The 26,161-nt window shown below is 54.7% G+C and overlaps 1 protein-coding gene and 1 long non-coding RNA gene across 6 annotated transcripts in view; both read right to left on the bottom strand.

The window, feature by feature from the left end:
* Positions 1-6,206: 6,206 nt before the first annotated feature.
* Positions 6,207-7,686, bottom strand: LOC138428998 (uncharacterized). The gene is made up of 2 exons (XR_011252644.1): positions 7,262-7,686; positions 6,207-7,016 (listed from the first exon to the last, which is right to left on the bottom strand). It is a non-coding gene; the product is annotated as an uncharacterized lncRNA (long non-coding RNA).
* Positions 7,687-11,352: 3,666 nt separating this feature from the next.
* The window catches only part of RNF216 (ring finger protein 216), a 120,681-nt gene continuing 105,872 nt past the window's right edge, over positions 11,353-26,161 (bottom strand). For all 5 annotated transcript variants that reach the window (XM_069570014.1, XM_069570015.1, XM_069570017.1 and 2 more), the window contains 2 exons: positions 14,826-14,895; positions 11,353-14,134 (listed from right to left, as the gene is read on the bottom strand). In XM_069570014.1, coding sequence (XP_069426115.1) covers positions 13,815-14,134; positions 14,826-14,895 — 390 coding nt within the window. In that variant the 3' untranslated portion in view covers positions 11,353-13,814. The remainder of the gene's footprint in view (positions 14,135-14,825; positions 14,896-26,161) is intronic.

Genomic DNA, 26,161 nt, shown 5'->3' with positions numbered 1-26,161 from the left:
GGCTGTGTGTGTGTGTGTGTGTGTGTGCGTGCGCGCGTGCCCGCCGGGATGAAGGCAGACAGGAGGGGTGGGCCGGAGAACCCGACTCCTGCACGTTTAGGGGTTAGAGGTCAAGCCTACACAAACCAGCACACCTGGGCAGGTGTGACTTGATTAGAGCTTGGAGGCTTGGGCCGCCCCCTTTCCATACTGAAAAGGCCTCCAGTGCGTCCATCCACACCACCAGACCGCAGGCTCCCACCGAGGTGGGGACCGGCCCTGGGAGGAGTCAGCTGGGTGGACTAGGCTTGCGGTCCAGGCTGGGTGCCTGAATCAGAAGACGCCCGCGCCGAGCTTGCAGAGGGACAGAGCCACTTCTCTGTCTGGCAGATAAGAAGCCCAGGAAGTTTCCGGCCTCGCAGGGTCACCTGGGTCCCGAGTCCACCCTGCCCTTCTTGGTCCCTGGCCGACCACGTGGCCAGCCCTGCGGGGACCTCCAGAGAGACAGGCGCTGGGTGGGCCCTCCTGTGCAGTCCCTCGTGTTACCCAGAGCCTGCCTGTTCCCATCTTACAGAGGGGAAGACTGAGGCTCATAGCAGCAAGGCGCAGCCTTAGGGGTGGAACGGGTGCCCCACGGGTGTCCAACAGGCAGGCAGCGGCTGAAGACTGACTTGGCCTGCAGCAGTCTCACGGGGACGTAGGGGACCTGAGCGGTCGGCGGAAGCGCTGATTGGCTGCCGATGACGAAACTGGGATGCCTGCGCTGTGATTGGTGGTCCCTGGGGGCGGGAGTCTCGAGATTGACAAGGACAGATGGCGGCCGCAAAGGGATGGTGAGCTCCCAGCGGGGTCCTGGCGACCAACCCCCACCGCTGTTCAAGCCAGGCTGGAAGCCAGAAAAGTCTCAGTGACGTGGAAGGAACAGATGAGGATTCCAGAGCCAAGCTCTTACAGACCGTTGGGGGCGGGGGTCCCCAGTTGGGCAGTGGAGCGAGGTGGAGGTGTTCCCCGCGGTGCCCGTGGAGAGGGCTGCCCAGGAGCGGAATGACCTGGCCTGGAGCGATTCCAGGGACCCCTGCCCGCATCCTCTGAGCCAGGTCTTAGGGGCTGGTTCTAAATTCCACGCATTCTGCAAAAATGAGCACCGGCTGCGCGCGTTCCAGGGGCTGTTCCCCTCCCCCCCATCTTCTCTGCAAACGAGGTGCAAAGTCTGGTGGCAGAGGCGATCACACCTAGGGAGGAGGGGGGCCCTAACCCAGTACCTGGGATGGGAAGAGCGGCCAGGCCAGGGAACCACCGCGGACGCGAAGGTCAGGAGTTGTGGCTGAGACCTGGCTGGGTCCCGAGGAGGAGTGGATCTGCTCGAGTGAGGCCGTTGTCTCCAGGTCCCGTGGAGGCAATAGGATGCTATGGGAAGGAGGCAGACACTCCCGTGGTGCACAGGAGCACCGTGGGGACCTCCAGATTCACTCCTGCACACCGGGGCTACCCATGTGCTGACGGGAAAGTGCGCCCAACCCCCCCTCCCTACCCCGCCTCTGCCCCCATCAGAACTGGCTCTGGGGCCCCACGTCAGATTCCGGGGTGCAGTTCTTCCTCCAGCCAGAAGCATGTTTGCTTCCTCAGCGATTTCCAGTTCACAGGTCCCCGACCGCAGAACCCTGCACACACAGGCACACGGGCCTGTGTACAGGAGTGGGTGTGTGCACACAGGAACACATGCAGGCATGTACAAGAGCCCAGTGCACACAACACAGATGCACACAGACGCAGACATGCACACACAGGCACACAGACCCGCCCCCATTCAGCCCACATGCTGCCACCTTCTGTCCCTGGGGACTCCTTGCCTGGGTCCTCCTAGACCCTGCTGGCAGCTCCTCCCACCTCCAGCTGGGTGGGGGGCCAGCAGGGCCCCACAGTTCTGAGGGTGGGTTCCCCCCAAGCCTGCCGTGGAAGACGAGCAGGAGTCCAGCCTCCCATTGCTCAGATGGGGAAACAGAGGCCTAGAGTGTGCCCAGCGAGTCTGGGCAGGTGCAGCCAGTGCTCCAAACTACTCCACTGGGGTTGATTGTGAGCCCAAATGAAGAACATGCAGTTGAACTTGTAAGGAAGGAAGAAGCAAGGGGAGACGAGCTTTCTTCCCTTCCGTAAGTCCTTCCCTGGCAGGGGCAGGACTGCTGGAGGCCGGGCGGGGCAGCTGGGGGCAGCTGTGGTTCCCAAGATGCAGCCCGGTCAGAAAAAAGCAGGACTTTTTTTCACAGACGGCCATTCACATCCTTTTGGGGTGGGTCTTCCAGCCCTGCTTGGGGGCTCCAGCCCCGGGAGGACCCAGGTGGGTCCCACAGAGCTTCCCAGGGGCATCTCCACAGGACACTTAAAGCCCAGGCCCCTCCACTCCCCAGCTCAGGCTCTTCCCCTGTTCTCGAGGAGACCTAGCTGGGCCCCTCTTCCTCCAGGGACACAGCGGCCTCTGCCATAATTGGGGAGGGGGCCAAAACACACTGAAGTGTAAGGTGGGTGGTACTACAAAGAGACTCCCTCCCTCCCCCCCCCCCCGGACTCCCTGGGATCCTCTGGCCTCAGTTTCCCTCCTTCCAGGGACAGCAAGACTGATGGGGGGAAGAGCTCTGAGACCCCTGGGGCAGCAAGAGGAGAAGGGGACAGATGGGGGCTCCTGGCAGAAGGAGGCCTGGAGAAGGGGCCCGGGCCTGCCCGGCAGGGGTGGGGCGGGGCTGAGCAATTGGCCTGAAGCCCCAGCTTCGTGGGCCCCTGAGCTTAGTCAAGAGGAGGCCAAGCCTCCCTGAGGTGTGAATAATTAAGACCAAAGCTGCAGGAGATGGAGGAGGGGACCCTGCACCTCTCTCCCTGCCCCCACCCCCACCAAACAGGGACGACCCCCCAGAAGGGGAGGGAGACACACCTGCCAGGAACCTGGAACTGGGCAGGCTGCTCTGAAAGAGCTACATCCCTATCACAATGGTCGCTTTAAGAACTAAGAGGCGCCAGCAAGCAAGGGAATCTGGTTTGTCTGTTCTCACTTCCCCTTGCCACAGCAGGGCCCCAGTAAAGAAAGCCTTGCCTGAAAAAAAAAAAAAGAATTAAGAGAATAGGGGGCTTCCCTGGTGGTCCAGTGGCCAAGACTCTGCGCTCCCAGTACAGGGGGCCGGGTTTCAATCCTTGGTCAGAAAACTAGATTCCGCATGCCGCAAATTAAGAGTTTGCATGCCGCGCTTATAGATCCTGAAGGCCGAAATGAAGATCAAAGTTCCCACATGCTGAACTAAGACCCCGTGCAGCCAAAGAAATAAATACTAAAAACAAAAACAACCAACGTGTGGTATCTATGTATATATACACACATGCATGCAATGGAATACTGCTCAGTCATAAAAAGGAATGAAATTGCCTTTTGCGACAACATGGCTGGATCTAGAGGGTATGTTGCTAAGTGAAAGAAGTCAAAGACAAATACTGTAGTAACAAGACAAAAACAGACTCACGGACACGAAAAACAAACAGGTGGTTGCCAGAACAGAGGACTTGGCGGGGGCCGCGGGGGCGGGGGGAGATGAGTAAGTGAAATCAGTGACGGGGACTTAGAGGTACAGATATCCGGTTACAAAATCAACAGTTCACAGGGATGCAGTGCAGACATAGGGGATATAGTTAATACTGTAACAGCTCGGTATGGTGGGTGACCTGCGGTCGCTAGACTTATCCTGGTAGTGACTGTAACATAGTGCCTCTCTGTGTAACATTCATTATGTGTAGCCCACACCATGTTGTACACCTGAAACCAACATAACAGTGTAAGTCAGTGATGCTTCAGTAAAGAACCAACACATGTAACAGGTATGTCCAGGTACTGAAAGTCATGTGATCGGTTCCCCCAGAAACAAACGGACACGAGCGTCCAGGCCAAGGGGCTTCTTTGGGAGGAGACCCTAGGATGGGGAGAGTCGGGGACGAGAAGGCAGGCAATGACACACCGTGGGCGCCGGGCTCCGAGCCCTGCTGGGAGGTTCAGGAGAGCAGGGCAGCGCACTGCAGGCAGAACCCTCCCCGATGAGCAGCGGCGCGGGCCTGTCACCCCCGCGCCTCTCCATCCTGGTGGGCTGCTTTCCAGAGCTGAGGTTCACAGGCAGCACCCCTGTGACGGGGGAGCCGAGGGGATATGTTATGCCCTTATTATCATGACCCCCACTGTATTTATTTTATGCCAATTAATTAACCAAATAACTTTTAATTGTGGTAAAATACGTTAGCATAAAGGGGGCTCCCCTGGTGGCTCAAGGGTAAAGACTCTGGCTGCCAATGCAGGAGACGTAGGTTCGATCCCTGGGTTGGGAAGATCCCCTGGAGGAGCAAACGGCAACCCACTCCAGGATCCTTGCCTGGAGAATCCCATGGACAGAGGAGCCCGGCGGGCTACAGTCCATGGGGTCGCCAAAGAGTCGGACACGAGTTAGCAACTAAACAACGCTAGCGTAAAATCTACCGTCTTAACCGTCCTAATGGTTCAGTAGTGCTATCTTTATCCACATTGTTGGACCATCATCAGATCACCACCATCGTCTCCAGAACTCTCTCCACCTTGTAAAACGGATGCTCTGTCCCCACTGAACACTGACTCCTGGTCCCTCAGCCCCTGGCCCCCACCCTGATACAGTCTGTCTCCATGAACGTGACACTCAGGACCTCATCCGAGTGGAGTCCTGCGGTGCTTGTCCTTTTGTGGTGAGCTTATTTCACTTAACATAATGGTCCCAAGGTTCACCCACGCAGTAGCAAGTGCCAGAATTTCTTTTATTTTTATTTTTTTCTATTTTTATTTTTTCAGAATTTCTTTCTTAAGGCTGGATACTGGGGCTTCCCTGGTGGTCCAGTGGTTAAGAATTTGCCTTCTAATGCAAGGGACACAGTTTCAATCCCTGGTCCAGGAAGATCCCACATGCTGCGGCAGAGCAACTAAGCCCGTGCGCCTTAACTAAAGAGTAGCCCCTACTTGCTGCAACTAGAGAAAAGCCCAGCCCGAGCAGCAGTGAAGACTCAGCACAGCCTCCCCCCAAAAGAAGACTGGATCCTGTTCGGTTGTATTGATATGCCACAGCCGTCCATGGGCGTTTTGGCGGCTTCCATTTATTAGCTATTGTAGATAATGCTGCTGTGAACGTAAGCGTGCAAGGCCCTGCTTCCCATTCTTTTGGGTACAGACCCAGAAGTGGATCTGCTGGGTCACGTGGCCATTCCAATTTTAAGGTTTTGAAGAACTGCCATAATGTCTCCCACAGCGGCTGCACCATTTTCATCCCCAGCAAGGGTGTAGGAGGGTTGTTTTATTTTCCGACACACAGAGCATCGGGCGTGTCCACTGCCCCCTCCCCTCACTGTCCCCTAACAGATGCCAGTTTTCCTTATCTGTGCAGACAGGCCTCCCTCTGTCCTGTGGCATAGCCTCGGCACATCCCGTCTTACCTACCTCGGCCCCTGCTCCCCGACCTTCACACCCCATCTCGCGAGTCATGGCTCGCACAGACACTGCTGAGTGGAACAGCGGTGGCAGGAGCTTGTTTACAAGTCCCTGGGCTCGATTCCTGGAAGGATAATTCCTGGGTCACTTGACATTCTGATCGATGCGGTCTGATGGCCTCCCTCTAAGACCCTGCCCAGCAGAGGATGAGTGTTTCTTTACACCCTTCCCAGCCTGGATGGAATCGCTCCTGAAGCTTCTGGCCAAGCGGAGAGGTGAGGAGCAGGGCGCGGTGTGCCCTGGGGAGTCTGTGCTCACCGGGAGCGCAGGGGTCTGCCCTGGGGGCTCCTGCTTGGTGGGTTTCCTTCTTCCCCTAAACGCCACTGGCCAATTGGAGGGCTGTAAGTAAAAGCCTCCCACACCTCCCAGGGCTCCAGACGACGTCTCATCAAAGCGCTGGTAACCAGGGAGGCCCTGGGTCCCTGCGGCTCCCGAGGTGCCCGTGGGGGCTCAGAAGCGGCTGGGGCACGGCCGTTTCCCCCGACTCACCCGGCCCAAGGTCCTCCTCACAAAGGCCGTCGTTCCTGAGGGTGTAGAGTGGGCCCTGGAGGGCCCTCTTCCTCTTTTCTCTTGTGTTTCTTTGTTTGGGATAGTTTCTGCTGCTGTCTTCAAGTTCAGCAACATTTTTTTTGACCCCCTGCAGCATCTACTCTGTTACGAATTTCACCTGAGGTATTTTTAAAAAGATAAAACATTGCATAGTTTCATCTTTATTAATTTTAAAATTAATCCGTTTTGGGGGCTGTGCTGGGTCTTCGTCGCTGTGCGGGCTCTTCTCCAGTTGCATCGAGGGGGCTATTCTTTGCCGTGGTGCTCAGGCTTCGCATTTGCAGTGGCTTCTCTTGTTGTGGGGCCCAGGCTCCAGGGCACAGGCTTAGCAGCTGTGGCTCACGGGCTTAATTGCCCCACAGCCTGTGGGATCTTCCCAGACCAGGGGTAGAACCCGTGTCTCTCGGATCTCCTGCACTGGCAGGTAGGTACCACGAGTGCCACCTGGGAAGCCCTTCTTTCCTTTATGACCAAATATTATCCTGTCTGGAGAGACCCCATTTTGTTTGTCCCTTCATCAGACGGTGGACATTTGATTTGGATGGTTTCCACTTTTTGGCTATTTATGAATAATGCTCAATTATTGTTGTGTGAAACACATTCTAGGCAAACATCTCCGTAAACTTGTAACTCCAGCTCTTGATACCTGGCCTGCTAGGGCACCTGTAAAACCCCAGCCCTTGAGTGGGGAGGGCTTTCCAGGCTACCCAGGCAACTTCTTGCACCCCCTGCCGCCACCCCGGAGTTCACAGATGGGGAAACTGACACTCCAGCTGGCAGACGATTTGCCCACTGTTCCAGTTCAAAGAACACTCACTCACAAGCCAGTCAGTCCTAAAGGAAATCAGCCTTGAGTATTCATTGGAGGGACTGATGCTGAAGCTGAAGCTCCAATACTTTGACCATCTGATGCGAAGAGCCGATTCACTGGAAAAGATCCTGATGCTGGGAAAGACTGAGGGCAGAAGGGAGTGACAGAGGATGAGATGGTTGGATGGCATCACCGACCAATAGACACGAGTCTGAGTGAACCCGGGGACATGGTGAAGGACAGGGAAGCCTGGCATGCTGTAGTCCATGGGGTCGCAGAGTCGGATATGACTTGGCGACTGAACAAACACAAAGAACAATGAAGGTGAGCTTTGTGTGGCTCCTGGGGGTCAGAGTGCATCTTCACACACTCTCATTGGATGCCCTTACCTCCCCCTTCTGAGGGGGGTCTCTTTATCCTCATTTCACAGATTTCTTCTTCCAGCAGTTAGTTATTTCCTGAACACTCCAGACTTTGAACCGGTGCTGGAGGTGGTGAGCTGGGCAGAACGGTGCTCCTAGGATCTCAGGGAGGCAGGAGCTACGGAAAATCTTCCAAAGGTAGGGAATGAATCCCAGACAGTCAGAATCTCAGCAGAAGAGAGCTCTATGTCCCAGAGGCAGGAAACGGGCAGAGCTGGGTAGGAACGCCCAGCTTCAGGGTCGCCCTGGGCTTCCTTTTTGGCCTTCCTCCCCATCAGGAGGGAGAGAAAGGAGATGTCTGTGGGGGCGGTGTGGGTGCCTCAGGGCTGAGGCTGGGAGCGGGCTGGGCCCCCAGCATGCCTGGGACAGGGCAGCTGGGCCTCCAGCAGGTCGCAGAGAAGTGCCTTTGCCTGCAGAGCATCCTCCCCTTGAGCTGCGGGCACGTTTCCACATTCCAGACACATTGACCCTCCTAACTCTTGCCTGTCCACCTGTGAGGTCAAGCTGCCTTTTAAGATAAGGGCGGGGACACCTCGTGGAGACGTGTTTCAGAGCCCTAACTCTTGGCTGTGCTAGTGGTCACTTCGCTTGCGTTCCAATTTGTATTTTCTATTTGTTTTTATATCATGTGTGTTTTGGGTAATTTGAGATTGCTCAGTTGTGTCCGACTCTTTGCGACCCCATGGACTATACAGTCTATGGAATTCTCCAGGCCAGAATATTGGAGTGGGTAGCCTTTCCCTTCTCCAGGGGATCTTCCCAACCCAGGGATTGAACCCCAGGTCTTCCGCATTGCAGGTGGATTCTTTACCAGCTGAGCCAGAAGGAAGCCCGTATTTTGGGTAAGTGGCCTTAAACTTGGTAGAAAGGAGGAAAGAGGGAGAGACAGAGACAGAGAGACAAAGAAGGTAACAGAGGGGACCAGACTTGGGGCCGACACAGGGAGGGCAAACAGAGAAGGCTGCGGCCACTGTACCCCAAGAGGCGCCTCTTGCAGCTGAGGGGGGGCGGGTACGAGGCTAGTTTTGGGGTGTCTGGGGCGAGGTGGTTGATGTGCACTGGGCCCTGGAGAGCCCTTGACAGGCCCCGCGCGCCGTGCTGGGGGGAAGCGGGGCCGCCGGCTCAGCCAAACCGCAGGCGGGCTCAGAGCTGCCCCTGGGCCGGCAGCGCGGACGGGCCAGGAGCCCCGCGCGGTGCTCTCCAGCCTCGGTGCTTTCCAGCCGCGGCGCTCGTCGCTTCGTTCGCTGCTCCGGGCGGTTTCCTGTGGCTGCCGCGGCGGGGGCAGCTGGTCCTGGGCTGGGAGGCTGGGCCCTGCTGGGGGGCTTGGAGGCAAGAGGGAGGGACAGCCCCCAGGAAGCAAAGGCCAGAGAGGGGGCTCGGCCCGGAGCTCCTCCCTTTCCCCCTCCTCCCCCGTTGCCGCTCCCCTTCATTTCCTCCGGCTTCTGCCTTGCAAGCGAGCCCCGCCCCCTGGCCAGGCGTCTGCAGGAGAGCGTCGCGGACAACGCTGGGGGCTGGGCGGCACACCTGCCCCGCCCCATCCCCACCCGCGTCTCAGCCAGTTCCCCCACCCTGCACGTCCAACCCCCGCCCCGCAACACATCCCACACATGCTACGGCCTCCACTAGTCCCCACACTGATGAGCGGATTGAAAATAAAGAGCCCCTGTGGACCAGCCCCCATCCCGTGATGCAGAGGAGGGGCCAGCCCGAGTGGGGGTGGAGGGCCCCTTCTGTGGCCTCTTGTCTGGAGGCTCCTCCCCATCACCTCCCCAGCCCCTGGCGGCTCCTGCTGTGCCCCTCATTCCCACAGTCTGGTATTTTAGTGGCATGTCTTGTCACCCGTGCTGGGGAACCTGACAGCCCAAGACCACCCAGTTGGGTGGCACCTTCCTGAAGCCCGGCCCAGGCCTGTCCCGAATTAGTGGTGTACACACAGGTGCCCACTGGGTGCAGGGCGCAGGGCATGGCCTCCATGCCACAATGGTTTTGACTGGCCCCTTTTAAGGCCCAGCCCAGCCCAGCCCAGCCCAGCCAGGGATCAGTCTTTGGCAAAAATGTGCTGATTCCGACCAAGAGGGATGACACAGATGGGGTTTAAACATGATCATTACCCACCAGGGGTCATGGGAACAGAGGGCCAGCCAGCTGGGCACGACCAACCTCCTGGAGAGAGACTTTAGTAAGTCCAAACAGAACCCGACCAAAGCCTGCGGCAGGAGGTTATAAAAGAGCGAGCTAATTAAAAGCCACCTTCAGGAAGTCTTTGCTCATACCTGTTCCTGCTCCTGGTAGACGGAAAATCCGCACATCTGGTTTACTAATTTTGTGAAATACACCATGTATATCATAGGAAAAAACACTGGGAGGAAACACATCAAAGCCAACACAATCACGCAAATCAACTGGACTTCAATGCGGAGCCCCATCGTCCACCCTGACCCGACCTTGACTCACAGCTCTGCTGCTAGAAATGTATCTACTGCGACATCAAAGGGAGTGTCCACTGAGGTGGTGTGTGCAGGAAACGGGAAGCACCCAGTTTCCTTAATGGGGGAATGGCCGCATCACTTGCGGCAAATCCATACACAGAAATACCACGGAAGGCATAAAAGGCACAGATTAGAGCTATCTGGACCCACAGACCTGGAGGGCACGCCATGATGGCGAGGAAAGTGAACTGCAGCCAGAGGTACGAAACCACTTTTGTGACAACAAAGGCCCGGAGCGCTGATAAGCAGGTGCCTGCGGAGACGTGGAGGGTGAGCGGGGTGAAGGGGGGTAACGTGACTCTGGTGGCCTGAAGAGAGGATGGGAGAGACAACTGCGGACTGGGAGAGAAATCAGCACTGCTGATGAGGGCTGTAGAGCAGTCTAACACAGTGCTGCTGCTGCCGCCAAGTCGCTTCAGTCGTGTCTGACTGTGTGTGACCCCATAGACGGCAGCCCACCAGGCTCCCCCTATCCCTGGGATTCTCTAGGCAAGAACACTGGAGTGGGTTGCCATTTCCTTCTCCAATGCATGAAAGTGAAAAGTCAAAGGGAAGTCGCTCAGTCGTGTCTGACTCTTAGCAACCCCATGGACTGCAGCCCACCAGGCTCCTCCATCCACAGGATTTTCCAGGCAAGAGCGCTGGATAGTGCCACAAATATGTAAATACGGAACGTGTACAGCAACAAGACCTAGATGGCGTAAGTAAACTTAAAAAATACACCAATTTAGAAGCTGGGAATGCAGATTAAGTTTTGTCTAGGATTTACTTCAGTACTTCAGCCTTTTTCAGACACGCAAAAAAAAGACGCCATTCAGTAAAAAGTTGTGAATGGGGACGAGGATAGCATGGTCTCTTGACGTTCTGAACTGGACTTGAGCCCGAGCGTGTGGTGCCCGCCTGTGACCCACGGGCCTCCAAGCCTGGCAAACATGGCAAGTGTAAGGAAGGGGCTGTACCCGCAGCTCCTGTCTTCTCAGGACTGGCCTCCTCTCTGAGTGAGGCTTCTCCCTTCTGCACCCACTTCCCAGGCCGACTCTGCAGCCTGCTTGCAGAGACCTGGAAGAGGGACTGGCCATGGTTTGCCAAAGGCGACTCTGTGCTGAAAAGCACACAGCGCCTCCCCTGGTGGCCCAGCGCCGAAGGCTCCACGCTTGCTCCCAGGGCGGCAGGCCTGGGTCTGATCCCTGCTCAAGGAACTAGACCCCACATGCCGCAACCAAGAGCTTGTATGCCACAACTGAGCCCGTGGCAGCCAAATAAAGAGTAAAACCGGACAAAAGTACCCGCCGTGCCCCACCTGACCTGGGCAGCTACCCAGGCAGGATGAGTGTGATGGATCGCCAGACCTCCCTCCTGGGCAGGCCTGGCCCCTCGGGGCAGCTCTGGAATCAGATCCTGCAGCTCTTGGGCAGCCTCCCGACCTCTGCTCTGGGAGAACTGTTAGGTGAGGTGTTATCTGTCCCGGGAATCCATGGGCTTTCTGTCCAAGCAGCCCTGGTAACTTCGCCGGGGGTAGTGGGGCTTGCCTGATCATGACGTGCACCAAGAAAAGAAACCAGACAGCAGTCTGCACAAACATCTATTTACAAGAAAAACAAGTTACATATGATACAAGCTTTTTACACACAGTAGTTTAAACAATTATGTATTTTTACTACCAGAAAAAAAAATGTAATAAACTAATCATTTTTGCTGTTTTTATACAACGTGACTAGTCGTGCACACTTGTTTTAAAACCTTTCGCTAAGTGCAAATACTAGATTCCTCTCTCCAGTTTTAAGGCAAGAACAGGACTGCCACTGGGCAGTCTTTCGCTCCGGGGAGCAAGCCCAGAGGGGAAGGTGCCGGCTGCCTCCAGGACTGCTGTCCCCAGACAGGGGCTCATCTCTGCAGATGTCCTGGCGTGTCTTGAGGCCACTGTCTGTCTTGTCAGACGAGGATGTCCCATCTCTCTCCCCACCCCATCACCAGGACAGACCACTTCTCCAGGAGACTGAGACCCAGGTGCTGCCTCCGGGACATGGGGACACACACAGGCTCATTTCACAGACACGCCGGGACTTAACGCTTGGTGAAGGCGCTGTGGCCACTGACCTGCCAGCCACTCCACACCCCGGCTGGAGGAGCACTGGAAACTGGGTGCCCTTGGCTCAGAGAGGAAGGAGTGATTCCCTAGCTGCCTTGTGTGACTAAGAACTGCCAGAACTCGTCTCAAAAGACGAGCCTTGGGGTTGGCCTTGAGGGAACCATCATTCCGGTCTCCGTGTGCCGGGTGACCTCTATGTGCCAGGTCTTAGGGCAGTCGCCGGGCCACTGTTGGGCACACACCTGCCTGAGGTCTGTCCTTGCCGCTGCCCCAGGCCCTCCACGGAGCCACGTACCCTGGGCCCCAGGGCCAAGGTGGAAGCTGGCTCCCTTGTTGGATGATGAATTGGGTCAGAGATCTAGAAGCTTCTGGTGGGCTGGGGTGAAACTGTCACCAGCTGAGCGGGCGGACAGCACCTGGGGACACCTGTGGGCAGCTCATGGCTCTCAGAGCCCTCCTGTGGGAAGCAGGGGCGGAGGTGGGGGAACATGCCTTCCAGGCAGGGGAAGAAACCCTGTGGCTGCACCCAAGGGGCGGTGGCGGGGTGGGGTTGGGCAGGGAGGGCCTCCTGGCAGCAGAAGGCTGGTTTGGCCTCTCTTCAGGCACCCATCCTGCTTAGATCCAGACCCGGAGAAAACAGTAAGGATGGGCAACTCAGCCTCATCTCCTCTCCAGCTTCATCTCTGGAAATCAGCTGAAGCTGGTGGCAGAGGGCGCCCAGACATGGAGCATGTCCCCTGCACCGAGGTCTGTGTGCGTGAGCTCCGGGAACCCACAGCCATCGGAGTGTCACCCAGAGAACGGAGGCTAACACTGGGGGGGCCGGGCAGGTTCATCCCCACGGGGGCTGTGGCTCTGTAGGCGGGCTGGAGTGTGGTGACGTGCTGCAAAGTGCGTGCTGGGGCTCGGCTGACACCCAGCTGGGGCTGGCAGCCAAAGGCCACGGGCGGTGTGGCGGGGGGTTCCCAAACGAGTCCTGATTTCAGGACAGGTCTCCTGGCCCTGGGGACAGCCAGCGCCCCTGCCACGCCTTCGGGGAGAACCTGGGGGTGGCAAACACGAGGAGAGCCACCAGGCTGTCACAGCTAGCTCAGAAAGGCCTCGTGTTTGGCGAAGATTTCGGGACTCCCACCGTCAGCTGCCAGGCATGGGGTAGGTAATAGGGATTGAGGGAAACTCTAGTAGGCCACAGAAAACTGGAAAAGTGAAAACTGAGTGAACAGCAAACGTTTCTTCAGATAAACCACAAACATCCCATTGCATGAAGTGGCTCCCTGTGGTCTCATCCGAGAGCCAAGAGGGGAGACCCTGAAAGCCCCGTGGCAGCAGGGGCCTGGGGGACACAGTTCACAGCTTCCCCCCAAGCGGTGCTCCCAGGCTTGTGAACATTACTCAGTCACCCCCTCACTGGGAGCAACTGGTCAGGGCGGCGGGGCGCACCTCACGCCGGGCGGGCCTCAGAGCGGGGGACGGGAGAACCAGGCCCGCCGGACCCGGGTCCAGTCTCGCGGCTCTCTGAACTGCGCTGTTACTTCACTTTATTATGGGTCATGCTGCTGCGGCGAGGAAGGCTTACATGGTTTTTAACTGAGAGACTTCTGTTGTCTGCCAGGGGCTGGGGCTGGAGGCAAACATTTCCCTGCATCTACTCCTGCAGGGATATGAGTGGCAGGTGGGGGCCCTGTGGCCAGGGCCCCCACCTGGCAGCTAGAACGGCAGGACTCTTTAGGAAGAGGGCTTTGCTGCCCCTAATCTCTGCCCCCCGAGTGCCAGACCAATCCTCATGGGCACCCACAGGGTACCAAAACCGGCTGGTCGCTCTTGAAGGAGCGGTGGCCCTTCCCAGAAGAAACTCTGCCCACCCTCCCGAGAGCCAAGTCCACCACCCCTACCTGGCAGGCCCGGCACAGCCAACGGCCTGGGCGGGGGCAGGGCCCAGGCATCAGAAGCGATGCCGAGGCTGGGGGCCAAAGTGCATGGGCAGGTTGTGCTCCAGGGGCACGTGGACGGGGGCAAATTCGTAGTTGACGCGCATATTGGGCAGGGGTGGCACGTAGGGTGCCGGGATGGGGCCCATGTTGAGGGGGAAGTTGTTGAACACGGGCCGGACGGGCGGCAGGGGGAAGGGCGGGTGCACGAAGGCGTAGGGGGGTATCTGCGGCTGGTGCAGGTTCTGGGGCACGGGCCTTGGCAGGGCCTCGGTCCTCTGCACTTTCTCGGGGGGCTTCTCCAAGGGGGGCCCGATGCGTTTGAAGGTGTTCTCTGAAAAGGAGGCGGGATTTAGTTGAGAGAAGTGTTAACCCCACTGTGCGCAGACCTGCTGGGGACCCAGCAGAACTGCTAGAGGTCAGGCCAGGCACCGGCGACCTGACTTCTTCCTGGTGGACACAGGAGGGATGGCCAGGCCAGACTGAGGCCAAGTGAAGTCCCCAAAGCAGCATGCATGGACGGGTGCAGGCCCACCCCCCTCAGCAGCCACCAAGGACAAAAGTACACGTCCCCGCGAGCATCACAGCCCACAGGGGTCTCCTTAGGGGAAGGCAGCTCAGATCAGCTCAGAATGGGTGGAGCGTGTGTGGGAGCATCTCTTAGAGCCAGGGCCTGGGTGGCCGCTGACAGTAGCTCCATCGCCTTCCTCCAACCTCAGAGAGGCCTCCTGTCTTTTTCAGTTGGCTGTGGCTCCTGTTTGCTTCCTGAGTTCAATCTTACCAGCTGGGACCTACCTTCCTGCCTTCACGGAGCTGCTAACACTGCCTCTAAACTCTCGGGACCTTTCCCAGGGGGAGCTGGACTTGTGGGTGGGGTAGACTGGGGCCTGCCTGAGGGACAGCCCTCCCTGGGGGTCCCTCGAGGGTAGGGGGCTGGGATTCCCACAGAGGCAAGCAGTGGGCATCCTTTCCTCCCCGTGGATACGAACTGCCTGGGCGCAGGGCCTGTTCTGGGGAGAACTTGCCTCCATTCTTTCTTTTCTGTTCCTCTTCAGCCTCCTTCTGGATTTCCTCAATTAGCTTCTCGTCATCTTCCTAGAAGAAAAGCAACTGATGACAAGTTTGCTCTCAGCCAGCTCCACGTGGGGCTCAGGCCCTGCTGGGACATGCGGGAATCCGTGGGTCTGCACACTCCTCCTTTCCAGGTCTCCAAGAACCTTCTGGAACCAGATGGTGTTCCTGTGAGGCTGGGACAGAGAGCGGGCCTGTGCAGGGCGGGTGGCTGTCTAGGGGCCAGGTTGAGAGCCTGCTCCATTCACTCAGCTTAGGGTTAAGAACTTCCCGGCAGAGGGCTACCCAAGGGCTTGGGATGGGCTGAGTCTAGAGTGGGCAGGGCCCAAGGAGCTTTAGATCTTGAGACTACAAGCTCTGAGCACAGAAACCCTTCTGCGTAGAGCCTGCAAGTCTTGCCGACTCCCTGAAATGGGCTGGACAGTTCACCGGCCTGCTGACCCTGAAGTTGGCGCTCAGCTCCTACTCAGCGGTGGGTGACAGATGGAGCAACACCCTGCCCACGGAGCACTGGCGGGGCCACGAGGAAAGCACTGCAGTTTAGGAGCAACTCCCCGACAGACTCACGCTCGGGAGACCTGCTTCGCTAAGGGGCGACTCGGCTATGGATGGTCCCAGCCTGGGCACATGAGTCGAAGAGAGCTCTGGGCACAGGCAGACATGTGGGCTTCAGCAGGGGCACTTCGGGGTCCCCGCCATGCACAGCTCCCCCACCTCCACCCGGCCCAAGCCTGTCCCGTGCAACGTGCTAGGGTTCGCCCCACCCCTCAGCGGCCCTGCAACAGGGCTGGGGGCTGAGAGGACACTCACTGCACTGAAGACCCATCAATACAGCGCACGTCTTTGCTGCCAGCCACAGGGCTGCTGCTGCACTGGCACGGCCACGGAGGGTGTAGCACTCAAGCCCACCCTGGGAACTGGGGCTGGACGAGGAGCAGAGTGTACGCTGCAGTCACAAGCTGACCCAATCGAGTGGCAGGCAGGCGTGCTCTGTCTCCTGGGGTCCAGCAGCAGCCTCTCCAGGAGTCCAGGGCAGTCAGGCTGGGCAGGAGTAGGGGCAGGGGTGCCCAATATGGGGGCGGGGAAGTCTGCTGGACTCGAGTGCTGCCCCAGACGAGGCACGAGGCAAGGCCTGGTGTGGTCTGGGCTGGAAAACTGTCAGTGATAACTGGATTTTTCATGCCTACTGGATGCTGTCTGGCTGACATCACCTGTGGAACTCTGGGGATGTGAATGGAGGGGATGTGAAGAACATGTGGAACCCCTGGACTAGAGGAGAGCTTGGCAGTCTCAGCATGGAGCCGGGCCGTGGGCAGTAGTTACTAAGGTCACAGCCAAAATGGTCACCTGTGACTTCAGACAGTGCCGGCCCTGCCATGACCCTGGAGTCATATGGGTCCCTCGCTCGGGGTGCACTGGACACCTACTCCACAAAAGTCCTAAGACATGGTCACCCAGCCTCTTTGCCAACACCCCCAGTGAGGAACCTTACTGCCCTGGAGCAACCGCTCAGCCAATCACCACACAGAACTCCAGTAACACAGCAGGTGTTGGCGGATGCAGACTGCAGGCCTCCATGCGAGGGTCAAGGTAAATTCCACTTGTCTAGGCTAGGAGCTGGCCAACACCTGCATTTTGCTGCCAGTGGCCAGCCTAGGAAGAAAGGTTAAGAAAAGAGTGATCTAGAAGAACGGAGCTGCTGCCCCGCCCCACCCCGCGAGACTTGGGCCAGCACACTGCTGAGCACCCGAGTCTCTGCATCTCTTCTGTGAAACGGGCTGCTGTAAGGACTGCACGGGCTCAGTGTGCAAAAGACCCAGCACAGCGCAAGCACGCCTCACAAACGGGACGAAGGCTGGCCAAAACGCCAGGGATAAAGATTTCAGAAAGATGGAAAGTTTCAGAAAACCCCCAAAGAGCTACTTAGATGGTTCCCTGTCCCTGACGTCTGACTTGAAAACGTGGTGGGTGTAGGAATTCTTTCAGTCAGGAGTGTGTACTGAGCGAGCTGGATGCACAGCTCAGAATCAGGAGACCTGGCCCCTTCCCCAGGGAGCGTATATGGTTGTGCTGCAAACAGTTCCAGCTGGCGTTCCTATGGTGTTCTCCGTGGGCTTACAGAGGACTGTCACAGCACTGAGGACTGACCCTGGACCCCTGCCCCCTCTTCCTCCTGAGTCTCGTCTGTCAGGATGAAGAATGAAGGGTGAGGGGGTGCTCTGTGAGTAGGGTCTCCAGGTCTCGCGCAGCACTGTAAATGGGACGGACGAGCAGGGCACCTGCCACATTTTTCTCAACACCAAGTTTCCTGTGATAAATCCTAATACTCCTGGTAAAAGTTCGCCCCTGAATAAATAGGTAGGTCGGAGGCACTTGCACAGCAAGTGTGAGCCAAGCTTCCTGAGCCGGGTCTGCCAGCTCCGGACCACAGAGTGGCCTAGGCCCCGCACTGGCCCAGACTGCTGGGCCAGCACCGAGCCCCTCCGGAGGGCGGGGACAGCAGAGCCCACCAGGCTGAGCCCGGCACCGTCCGGGAGCCCCCGGGCCTCCTCCCTTCCTACCTTTGCACCGGTAACTCTGACTGCTCAGTGGACTCAGGACCGCTTGTCCTCACGTTCTGGCTCTCCCTGGTTAGGCAGTGCTCTTCAGAGTCTAAATACAGTCTGCATTTCACCAGAATATGTCAGCACTCAGCTATTTTGAGTAGTGATTGTTACCATAAATATTGAGTAAACTGTCAGTTATACCTAGAATATGGGTTAGGCGTCTCAGATTTCAACTTTCTCCAACTGGTTGGAATCACAGGGCACTATGTCTAGAAACTAAGAACTCAAACACTTTTCAGTATTTTTTTTTTTTTTTTAAGAAAAAAATTACGTTTTCAGCCAAGTATATTAGATTCTAAGGGTGAAGATTTTTTACTTCATCTGGGGTAGAATTCCCTTCCACAAGCAGTTTCCTTTGAGCCCTTAAAATTCCTCAAGAGTGAAGGCAGGCTGAATTGTACACTTTAAAAATGTACTTTATACATATTTTACCACAACTTAAAAAATTAATAATGTAAAGAGAGAAGGCAGCTTCAGGGTTGAATCCGAGATAACACGTGAAGACCGGCCCTCGTCAGAACACTCCAGGGTTCGGGTAAGCAGCACATGAGGCTACTAAGGCTTTTCTAGAGGCGAGCTCCCTTGGGAAACACTCAAGGTGCTCTAAGTGTCACCATTCAGTGATCAAGGACACTGGTGAAGAAGGCTTGACATTCTGCAAAGCTAGGACACACCTAGGCTGCTGGAAATTGGGAACAATGGGAGGAAAAAAGATGCTGAGAGGGCTGGGGGTGCGTGCGTGGGCTGGATCACAGAATGAACTGCCCTCCAGCCCCCTACAGGGGCTGAGTCACTTACAGAAAATCCAGGTGGGATGGAAGGCTCCCTCCTCACCCCCTTCCCCCTCCCCCAACTAGGGAATTTTATCTTACAACAGCATTGGCTTCCTAACAGAAAAGTAGCTGGCAGGATGGAAGAACTCTAGCTTCGAGGCTCCACACACCCTGGCCTGGGGACCCCTCTGGTAGACCCAGCACGACCCAGGCGGGGGTCTAATCATTTCCATAGCAGGTTTACTGTGAGAAGTAAATGACCTCACCTTTATAAAGTGCCAAGCACAGTGACATAAGGGCATTAATACTTACTGAGCACCTACTATGTATCAGCTCCTATTCTAAGCACATCATGAAGATTTCTTAACAATGCTACAAGTTTGGTACTACTGAGTAATCCCTATACTACAAACAAGGAAATTGAGGCACACAGAGGGCAGACACGCTGAAACCACACTCACAGAAAACTAGTCAATCTAATCACACTAGGACCACAGCCTTGCCTAACTCAGTGAAACCAAGCCATGCCCGTGGGGCAACCCAAGACCGGCAGGTCATGGTGGAGAGGTCTGACAGAATGTGGTCCACTGGAGAAGGGAATGGCAAACCACTTCAGTATTCTTGCCTTGAGAACCTCATGAACAGTAGGAAAAGGCAAAATGATAGGATACTGAAAGAGGAACTCCCCAGGTCAGTAGGTGCCCAACAGGCTACTGGCAATCAATCAGTGGAGAAATAACTCCAGAAATAACGAAACGACGGAGCCAAAGCAAAAACAATACCCAGCTGTGGATGTGACTGGTGATAGAAGCAAGGTCCGACGCTGTAAAGAGCAATATTGCATAGAAACTTGGAATGTCAGGTCCATGAATCAAGGCAAACTGGAAGTGGTCAAACGAGATGGCAAGAGTGAACGTCGACATTCTAGGAATCAGCGAACTAAAATGGACTGGAATGGGTGAATTTAACTTAGATGACCATTATATCTACTACTGTGGGCAGGAATCCCTCAGAAGAAATGGAGTAGCCATCATGATCAACAAGAGTCCGAAACGCAGTACTTGGGTGCAATCTCAAAAACAACAGAATGATCTCTCTTCGTTTCCAAGGCAAACCATTCAATATCATGGTAATCCAAGCCTATGCCCCAACCAGTAATGCTGAAGAAGCTGAATTTGAACGGTTCTATGAAGACCTACAAGACATTTTAAAACTAACACCCAAAAAACATGTCCTTTTCATTATAGGGGACTGGAACACAAAAGTAGGAAGTCAAGAAACACCTGGAGTAACAGGCAAATTTGGCCTTGGAATGCGGAATGAAGCAGGGCAAAGACTAACAGAGTTTTGCCAAGAAGATGCTCTGGTCATAGCAAACACCCTCTTCCAACAACACAAGAGAAGTCTCTACACATGGACATCACCAGATGGTCAACACTGAAATCAGACTGAAATATTCTTTGCAGCCAAAGATGGAGAAGCTCTATACAGTCAGCAAAAACAAGACCAGGAGCTGACTGTGGCTCAGATCATGAACTCCTTATTACCAAATTCAGACTTAAATTCAAGAAAGTAGGGAAAACCGCTAGACCATTCAGGTATGACCTAAATCAAATCCCTTATGATTACACAGTGGAAGTTAGAAATACATTTAAGGGCCTAGATCTGATAGACAGAGTGCCTGATGAACTATGGAATGAGGTTCGTGACATTGTACAGGAGACAGGGATCAAGACCATCCCCACGGAAAAGAAATGCAAAAAAGCTAAATGGCTGTCTGGGGAGGCCTTACAAATAGCTGTGAAAAGAAGAGAAGCAAAAAGCAAAGGAGAAAAGGAAAGATATAAGCACCTGAATGCAGAGTTCCAAAGAATAGCAAGGAGAGATAAGACAGCCTTCCTCAGCGATCAATGCAAAGAAACAGGAAAAGAACAGAATGGGAAAGACTAGAGATCTCTTCAAGAAAAATAGAGATATCAGGGGAACATTTCATGCAAAGATGGGCTCAATAAAGGACAGAAATGGTATGGACCTAACAGAAGCAGAAGATATTAAGAGGTGGCAAGAATACACAGAAAAACTGTACAAAAAAGATCTTCACGACCAACATAATCATGATGATGTGATCACTCATCTAGAGCCAGACATCCTGGAATGTGAAGTCAAGTGGGCCTTAGAAAGCATCACTACAAACAAAGCTAGTGGAGGTGATGGAATTCCAGTTGAGCTATTTCAAATCCTGGAAGATGATGCTGTGAAAGTGCTGCACTCAATATGCCAGCACATTTGGAAAACTCAGCAGTGGCCACACGACTGGAAAAGGTCAGTTTTCATTCCAATCCCAAAGAAAGGCAGTGCCAAAGAATGCTCAAACTACCACACAATTGCACTCATCTCACACGCTAGTAAAGTAATGCTCAAAATTCTCCAAGCCAGGCTTCAGCAATACGTGAACCGTGAACTCCCTGATGTTCAAGCTGGTTTTAGAAAAGGCAGAGGAACCAGAGATCAAATTGCCAACATCCGCTGGATCATGGAAAAAGCAAGAGAGTTCCAGAAAAACATCTATTTCTACTTTATTGATTATGCCAAAGCCTTTGACTATGTGGATCACAATAAACTGTGGAAAATTCTGAAAGAGATGGGAATACCAGACCACTTGACCTGCCTCTTGAGAAATCCGTATGCAGGTCAGGAAGCAACAGTTAGAACTGGACATGGAACAACAGAATGGTTCCAAATAGGAAAAGGAGGACGTCAAGGCTGTATATTGTCACCCTGCTTATTTAACTTCTATGCAGAGTACATCATGAGAAACACTGGGCTGGAAGAAACAAAAGCTGGAATCAAGATTGCCAGGAGAAATACCAATAACCTCAGATATGCAGATGATACCACCCTTATGGCAGAAAGTGAAGAGGAACTCAAAAGCATCTTGATGAAAGTGAAAGAGGAGAGTGAAAAGGTTGGCTTAAAGCTCAACATTCAGAAAATGAAGATCATGGCATCCGGTCCCATCACTTCATGGGAAATAGATGGGGACACAGTGGAAACAGTGTCAGACTTCATTTTTTGGGGCTCCAAAATCACTGCAGATGGTGACTGCAGCCATGAAATTAAAAGACGCTTACTCCTTGGAAGAAAAGTTATGACCAACCTAGATAGTATATTCAAAAGCAGCGACATTACTTTGCCGACTAAGGTCCGTCTAGTCAACGTATGGTTTTTCCAGTGGTCATGTATGGATGTGAGAGTTGGACTGTGAAGAAAGCTGAATGCCCAAGAATTGATGCTTTTGAACTGTGGTGTTGGAGAAGACTCTTGAGAGTCCCTTGGACTGCAAGGAGATCCAATCAGTCCATTCTGAAGGAGATCAGCCCTGGGATTTCTTTGGAGGGAATGATGCTAAAGCTGAAACTCCAGTACTCTGGCCACCTCATGCGAAGAGTTGACTCATTGGAAAAGACTCTGATGCTGGGAGGGATTGGGGGCAGGAGAAGGGGACAACAGAGGATGAGATGGCTGGATGGTATCACGGACTCGATGGACGTGAGTCTGAGTGAACTCTGGGAGTTGGTGATGGACAGGGAGGCCTGGCGTGCTGCGATTCATGGGGTCGCAAAGAGTCGGACATGACTGCGACTGAACTGAACTAAGGCACACCATCAGTTTTGAATCCAGGCTGTGCAATCTCAAAGCCTGAGCTCTCAAGCACTTAAACCACCTGTGTTTGAACAGAAGCTTCTGGAACACTGGGACTGGAGGCAGTGTTACTGCCTGACCTAAGAACTGTCAGAGGTGACTATTTTTAGGCCCTGCTTTGTTCTACAAAGAGTGTCCCTTGCCCTCTTTGAAATATAAGACAGTTCCTTCTCTTTGGGATGGACATAACTCTGAAATCTTCTTTCTCTACTAAATAAAAGAAGGGAACAGGGCAAAATAAAATACCTCTATTCAAGGAGGTGAACAGCCAGGACAGCAGGGAGGGAGACTTCCCTGAAAATTCTGATTTTTCTTGAGGTCCGCTCACCCAGGAGTGCATGTGACACCACTTGAAACATCAGGTCTCTGACTGGCCTCTGAGACCCTCTCACCCACAGCAGGAGCTGAGAGCTCAGGGAGCCCACAAGCCAGGAACTGAACAATTTGGCCAGGCTCCATCACCAAGGCCACAGAACTCACGGGCTCGAGGTAACAGAGTCGCTTACTGCTCCTGACCGGGGTGCTGCTCCAAGCCATCTCTGCATGTCCCTGCCTTGCTGACACGGTTCCTCATGAGGCCACCAAGTTACCTGTACACCTTGGAGTCCTGTGGGATTTTTTCCTTATGCCACAAAAAGCCAGGGTTTTGATTCTTACACACATTAAAGCAATCTTAGGAAAAAGAGTTTAAAAAAAACACTAGTAAAAAAAATAATAAAAAAAATAAAATAAAAAAACACTAGTAAATCTCACCAAGTTATCTCAGCAGAGATAACACCTGGGAAGATTGTGGCCTAATTCCCACCGTTCCTGTGTCCACATCTCACTTGCGAAACCCAAGGTTCCCTTCTAGAAGGCCTCATGCTGCACGCTCGGGTCCCACTTGCCTGTGTGTGCTGCTCTCGCTCACACACACCTGCACGCCACGTGTCTCTCCCGGCCATGAGCAAACAGGCCCTGCAGTGCAGTTACAGGCGGAAGGTCACCGCATAAGTGGTGAGGAGTGAGACTGGGACCAGGGCAGGGCCTGGCTGCTCCTCCTGGGCTTCCTGTCCCCAGGGGCCCGGGCAGATCCGGACTCTGCAAGCAGGCAGGGGCTGAAGCCTTGTGAGTGAGCGGTCAGCGCTGCTCTGACTGCTCCACCCACAGTGGGGGTGGAGGCTGAACTGTGCCCCCTCGAGACCTGAGTGCCCCTCCACACCCTGACTGCCTCAGTCACTGGGGAACCACGGGAGGGACAGACTGCTCTGCCCACATCACCACCCTGGACACCTCGACAGGCCCTGGTGAGTGGCGACACAAGGCAACGTGCCCACCCCAGCATTCCTCTCCGTGGCCTTTGGCTCACAGCCTAAGATGGACCCTGTAGGCCTTCTCTGCCCGCTCCTAACCTTGGTGAAACCTTTCAAGCAGATCCACAGAATGGGCACGTAAGCAAGTCTCAGACTGAGTGTAATGAAACAGCAGGCTTGAGCAGCAGTGACTCCACAGCACTTCCATCACTACTCGTGGCCACACTGGGAGGGGAGCCCAGACGCCTCCCCCACCCCCGGCCCAAGCGCAATGACAGGCAGGAGAACACAGCTGAGCTCGCAGTGGGCGGGCGCACCCCAAACAGTGCCGAGGACAAAGGGTCAGAGCAGAGAGGGATATGGCGTCTCACCACCCAGGAGATCTGGAAGAACACTTTATATAAAGAAACGCGCGGCTGCATCTTAACAGGGGGAGCGTTTTGTTTCCTTCCGCTGAATTCCTCTGAGCTCAGCAAGATACAGAAACGCTGGCCTAACCCGGAAGACTTTGACACGCCTGCCTCACATGGTGGGTGGGGAGTGAGGCGAGCCAGAGCATTCGGGGGCTGGCAGTGGGCGGCCTCTCCCAGTACCAACTCGGCATGCTGGCAGCCGGCAGAAGTGAGGGAGAAAAGCAGAGAGGCTTTCATGAAGAAAAACCACCCCAAAGCCCAACTTCTTACAATGTGTCCCCCAACAATGAAGCCCCACAGCTCTGCCCATGGAGCGGGGTCTGGATGGGAGAAGATGAAGAGAAACTGCAGCTGGTTAAAGGGAAGAGAAGGTTTCCGCCCATCAGATATTGACAAAATCGCCACCACAGGCTGAAGGTTCGTAAAATAGATGTCTGAGCACTTCGTGTGTAGCTATTTTTGTGAAGCTTTTAAACATCCTTTTGAGCCTGTTTCCTTCAACACGTCTGGGCACCAGGGCTGGCCACTCGCTTGCCTGCTGCCAGTCTCCTGTTCCACGAAGGGAGGGTGGTGACTTTTCTTCTTCACTTTTCTTCCCCTTAAAGAGGGGACTGAGAATTCCAAGTCAACTGCTGCTCCCCTCCTGCCATTTTGGGAGTGGGGTTGCGGCTGGGATCCAGGTCATGTGTAGCCACAGCTGTTGTTAATAAACTTGCAATGATTTCATAAAAGGCTTCCAAAGAGCTGAGGATTTAATTTCAAATTATTCCCAGATCGGCTGCAGATCGCCAAGCAACACCAGACCCTAACCCCCCAGCGCCAGCTGTCTCCCTGCAACAGGAAATTGGGGGGAGGAGGGTGCATTGCGGCCGGGGCAGCACGTGCTGTGCAGCTGGGGTCTGGAGAGGTAGGGAGGGGGCGCAGAGGAGGCCCGGACAGTGCGCTGGGGAGGAGCGCAAGCTGGACGGCTCTCGGCTGGTTCTGTGAAGACCTCCTTGGGGCAGAGGGGCCTGGAACCCAAACCTTTCTGTCGATGCTCCCTGGCTAGAACCTGGAGGCGCGTGCAAGGTGGCCACGCTGTGACTCTTGTTGGGCTCAAGGACGCAGCCTGGGGCCCGCTGGCGTGTGCTGAATGTGACACAGGCAGACAGGCAGTGCCGAATGGGCCGAGCCACACCACTTGCCTCCGTGGTGCCGTCCTCGAGTCACCTCTAAACTGACTGGGCACACTGTCGAGGCCCCTTTCTGCATCTGCAACTTGCTCGGGGAGGGCCCACCCCTCTATGGAGGCCTGCCTCTTCACTGGGCTCAGGGACCTGTGGGCGGCTCCCAGCCAGCTCCTGTTCTTGTGACCCCTGCGCATGAACATGGAGACTTTGGGACTGGAAGGAGCTAACATCTGCCTGAAGACCTGGGCTTGCATCCTGGTTTTACCAAGTGACTCGAATCCTGTTCCTCACCTGTAGGATAAGAAAGTGGTCCCACCGCCATGCTGTGATGGCGACAGTATTTAGGCATGAGGTTCACCTTACCATCTTGTTTCCTCTACAGAAGGCACATTTTAAAAGTTAAGGGAAAAAACACTGAAACTAACAATCAGTTATCGACCTGAAGTCTAGAGTATCTTTCTGAAGATATTCCCTGAAAGGGTCTCCACCTTTCACTCCCAACCCTCTCTGAAATACTTCTACTTCCTCTTCTTTCCCCAGGCCACTCAAACAAGAGTCTCACAGAAGCCCAGTGCCCTCAGCGCCCCTGACCCGTCAGGAAGGCAGATGCTGGTCCAGGCTGGGCGGTGCTGGAGCCAACTGAGGGCAGAGGGCCGGTGGGCAGCTTTGTTTAAGATATGGAGAGAATAGAAGACCTGAGATCAACACGAGCCACTATTTTTTTGTTTTTTAAGTCTGGCTGCACCACGCAGCTTCCAAGATCTTCATCCCCAACCAGGGAGTGAGGCCGGGCCCTTGGCAGTGGGCGTATGGAGCGCTAACCATCGGGGCTCCCCATGCCACATTTTACTGCCTGTAATCTTCTGCAAGTCTACATTTATACAGCTGGGATGGTACAGCTGCCTTAGCGCAGTCACAGAAGTAAGTGTATTCGCACATATTAACGCCAGGTTCAATCCACTGCAGGCTTAGGAAAAGTGAATAAGTCTCCTGACCGAATGGCTAGGCGATAATGGCGCCAAATTGTAAACTGGTTGTAAAAGCCCTAGGGTTTTATTTGAACTGAACATGCCTCAAATTCTTATATTTAAAAAACAAAGACGTTGTAGAGAACAACTCAGTGCAGTTTCTGGTAGCCAAAACCTAAGATAAAACCAACTTTGTTTTGTATTTAAAGAGAAAATGCTCTTACGAATTTTGTCCCACTTCTAGAATCCAGCCTGCCAGGTGACTACTCTGAACACGGCTTCTAATAACAGTAAGGTGTAACTCGTTAACCCCACTAGGTTACCACTCATGGGCAAGAAAGCAGCACATTTGGGTCCAGTGAAGTCC

This window comes from Ovis canadensis, chromosome 24 (genome assembly GCF_042477335.2).
Source record: "Ovis canadensis isolate MfBH-ARS-UI-01 breed Bighorn chromosome 24, ARS-UI_OviCan_v2, whole genome shotgun sequence".
NCBI lineage: Eukaryota > Metazoa > Chordata > Mammalia > Artiodactyla > Bovidae > Ovis > Ovis canadensis.
The sequence above is the reverse complement of the archived record's forward strand: the minus strand, read 5'-3'. Positions and strand labels throughout refer to the sequence as shown.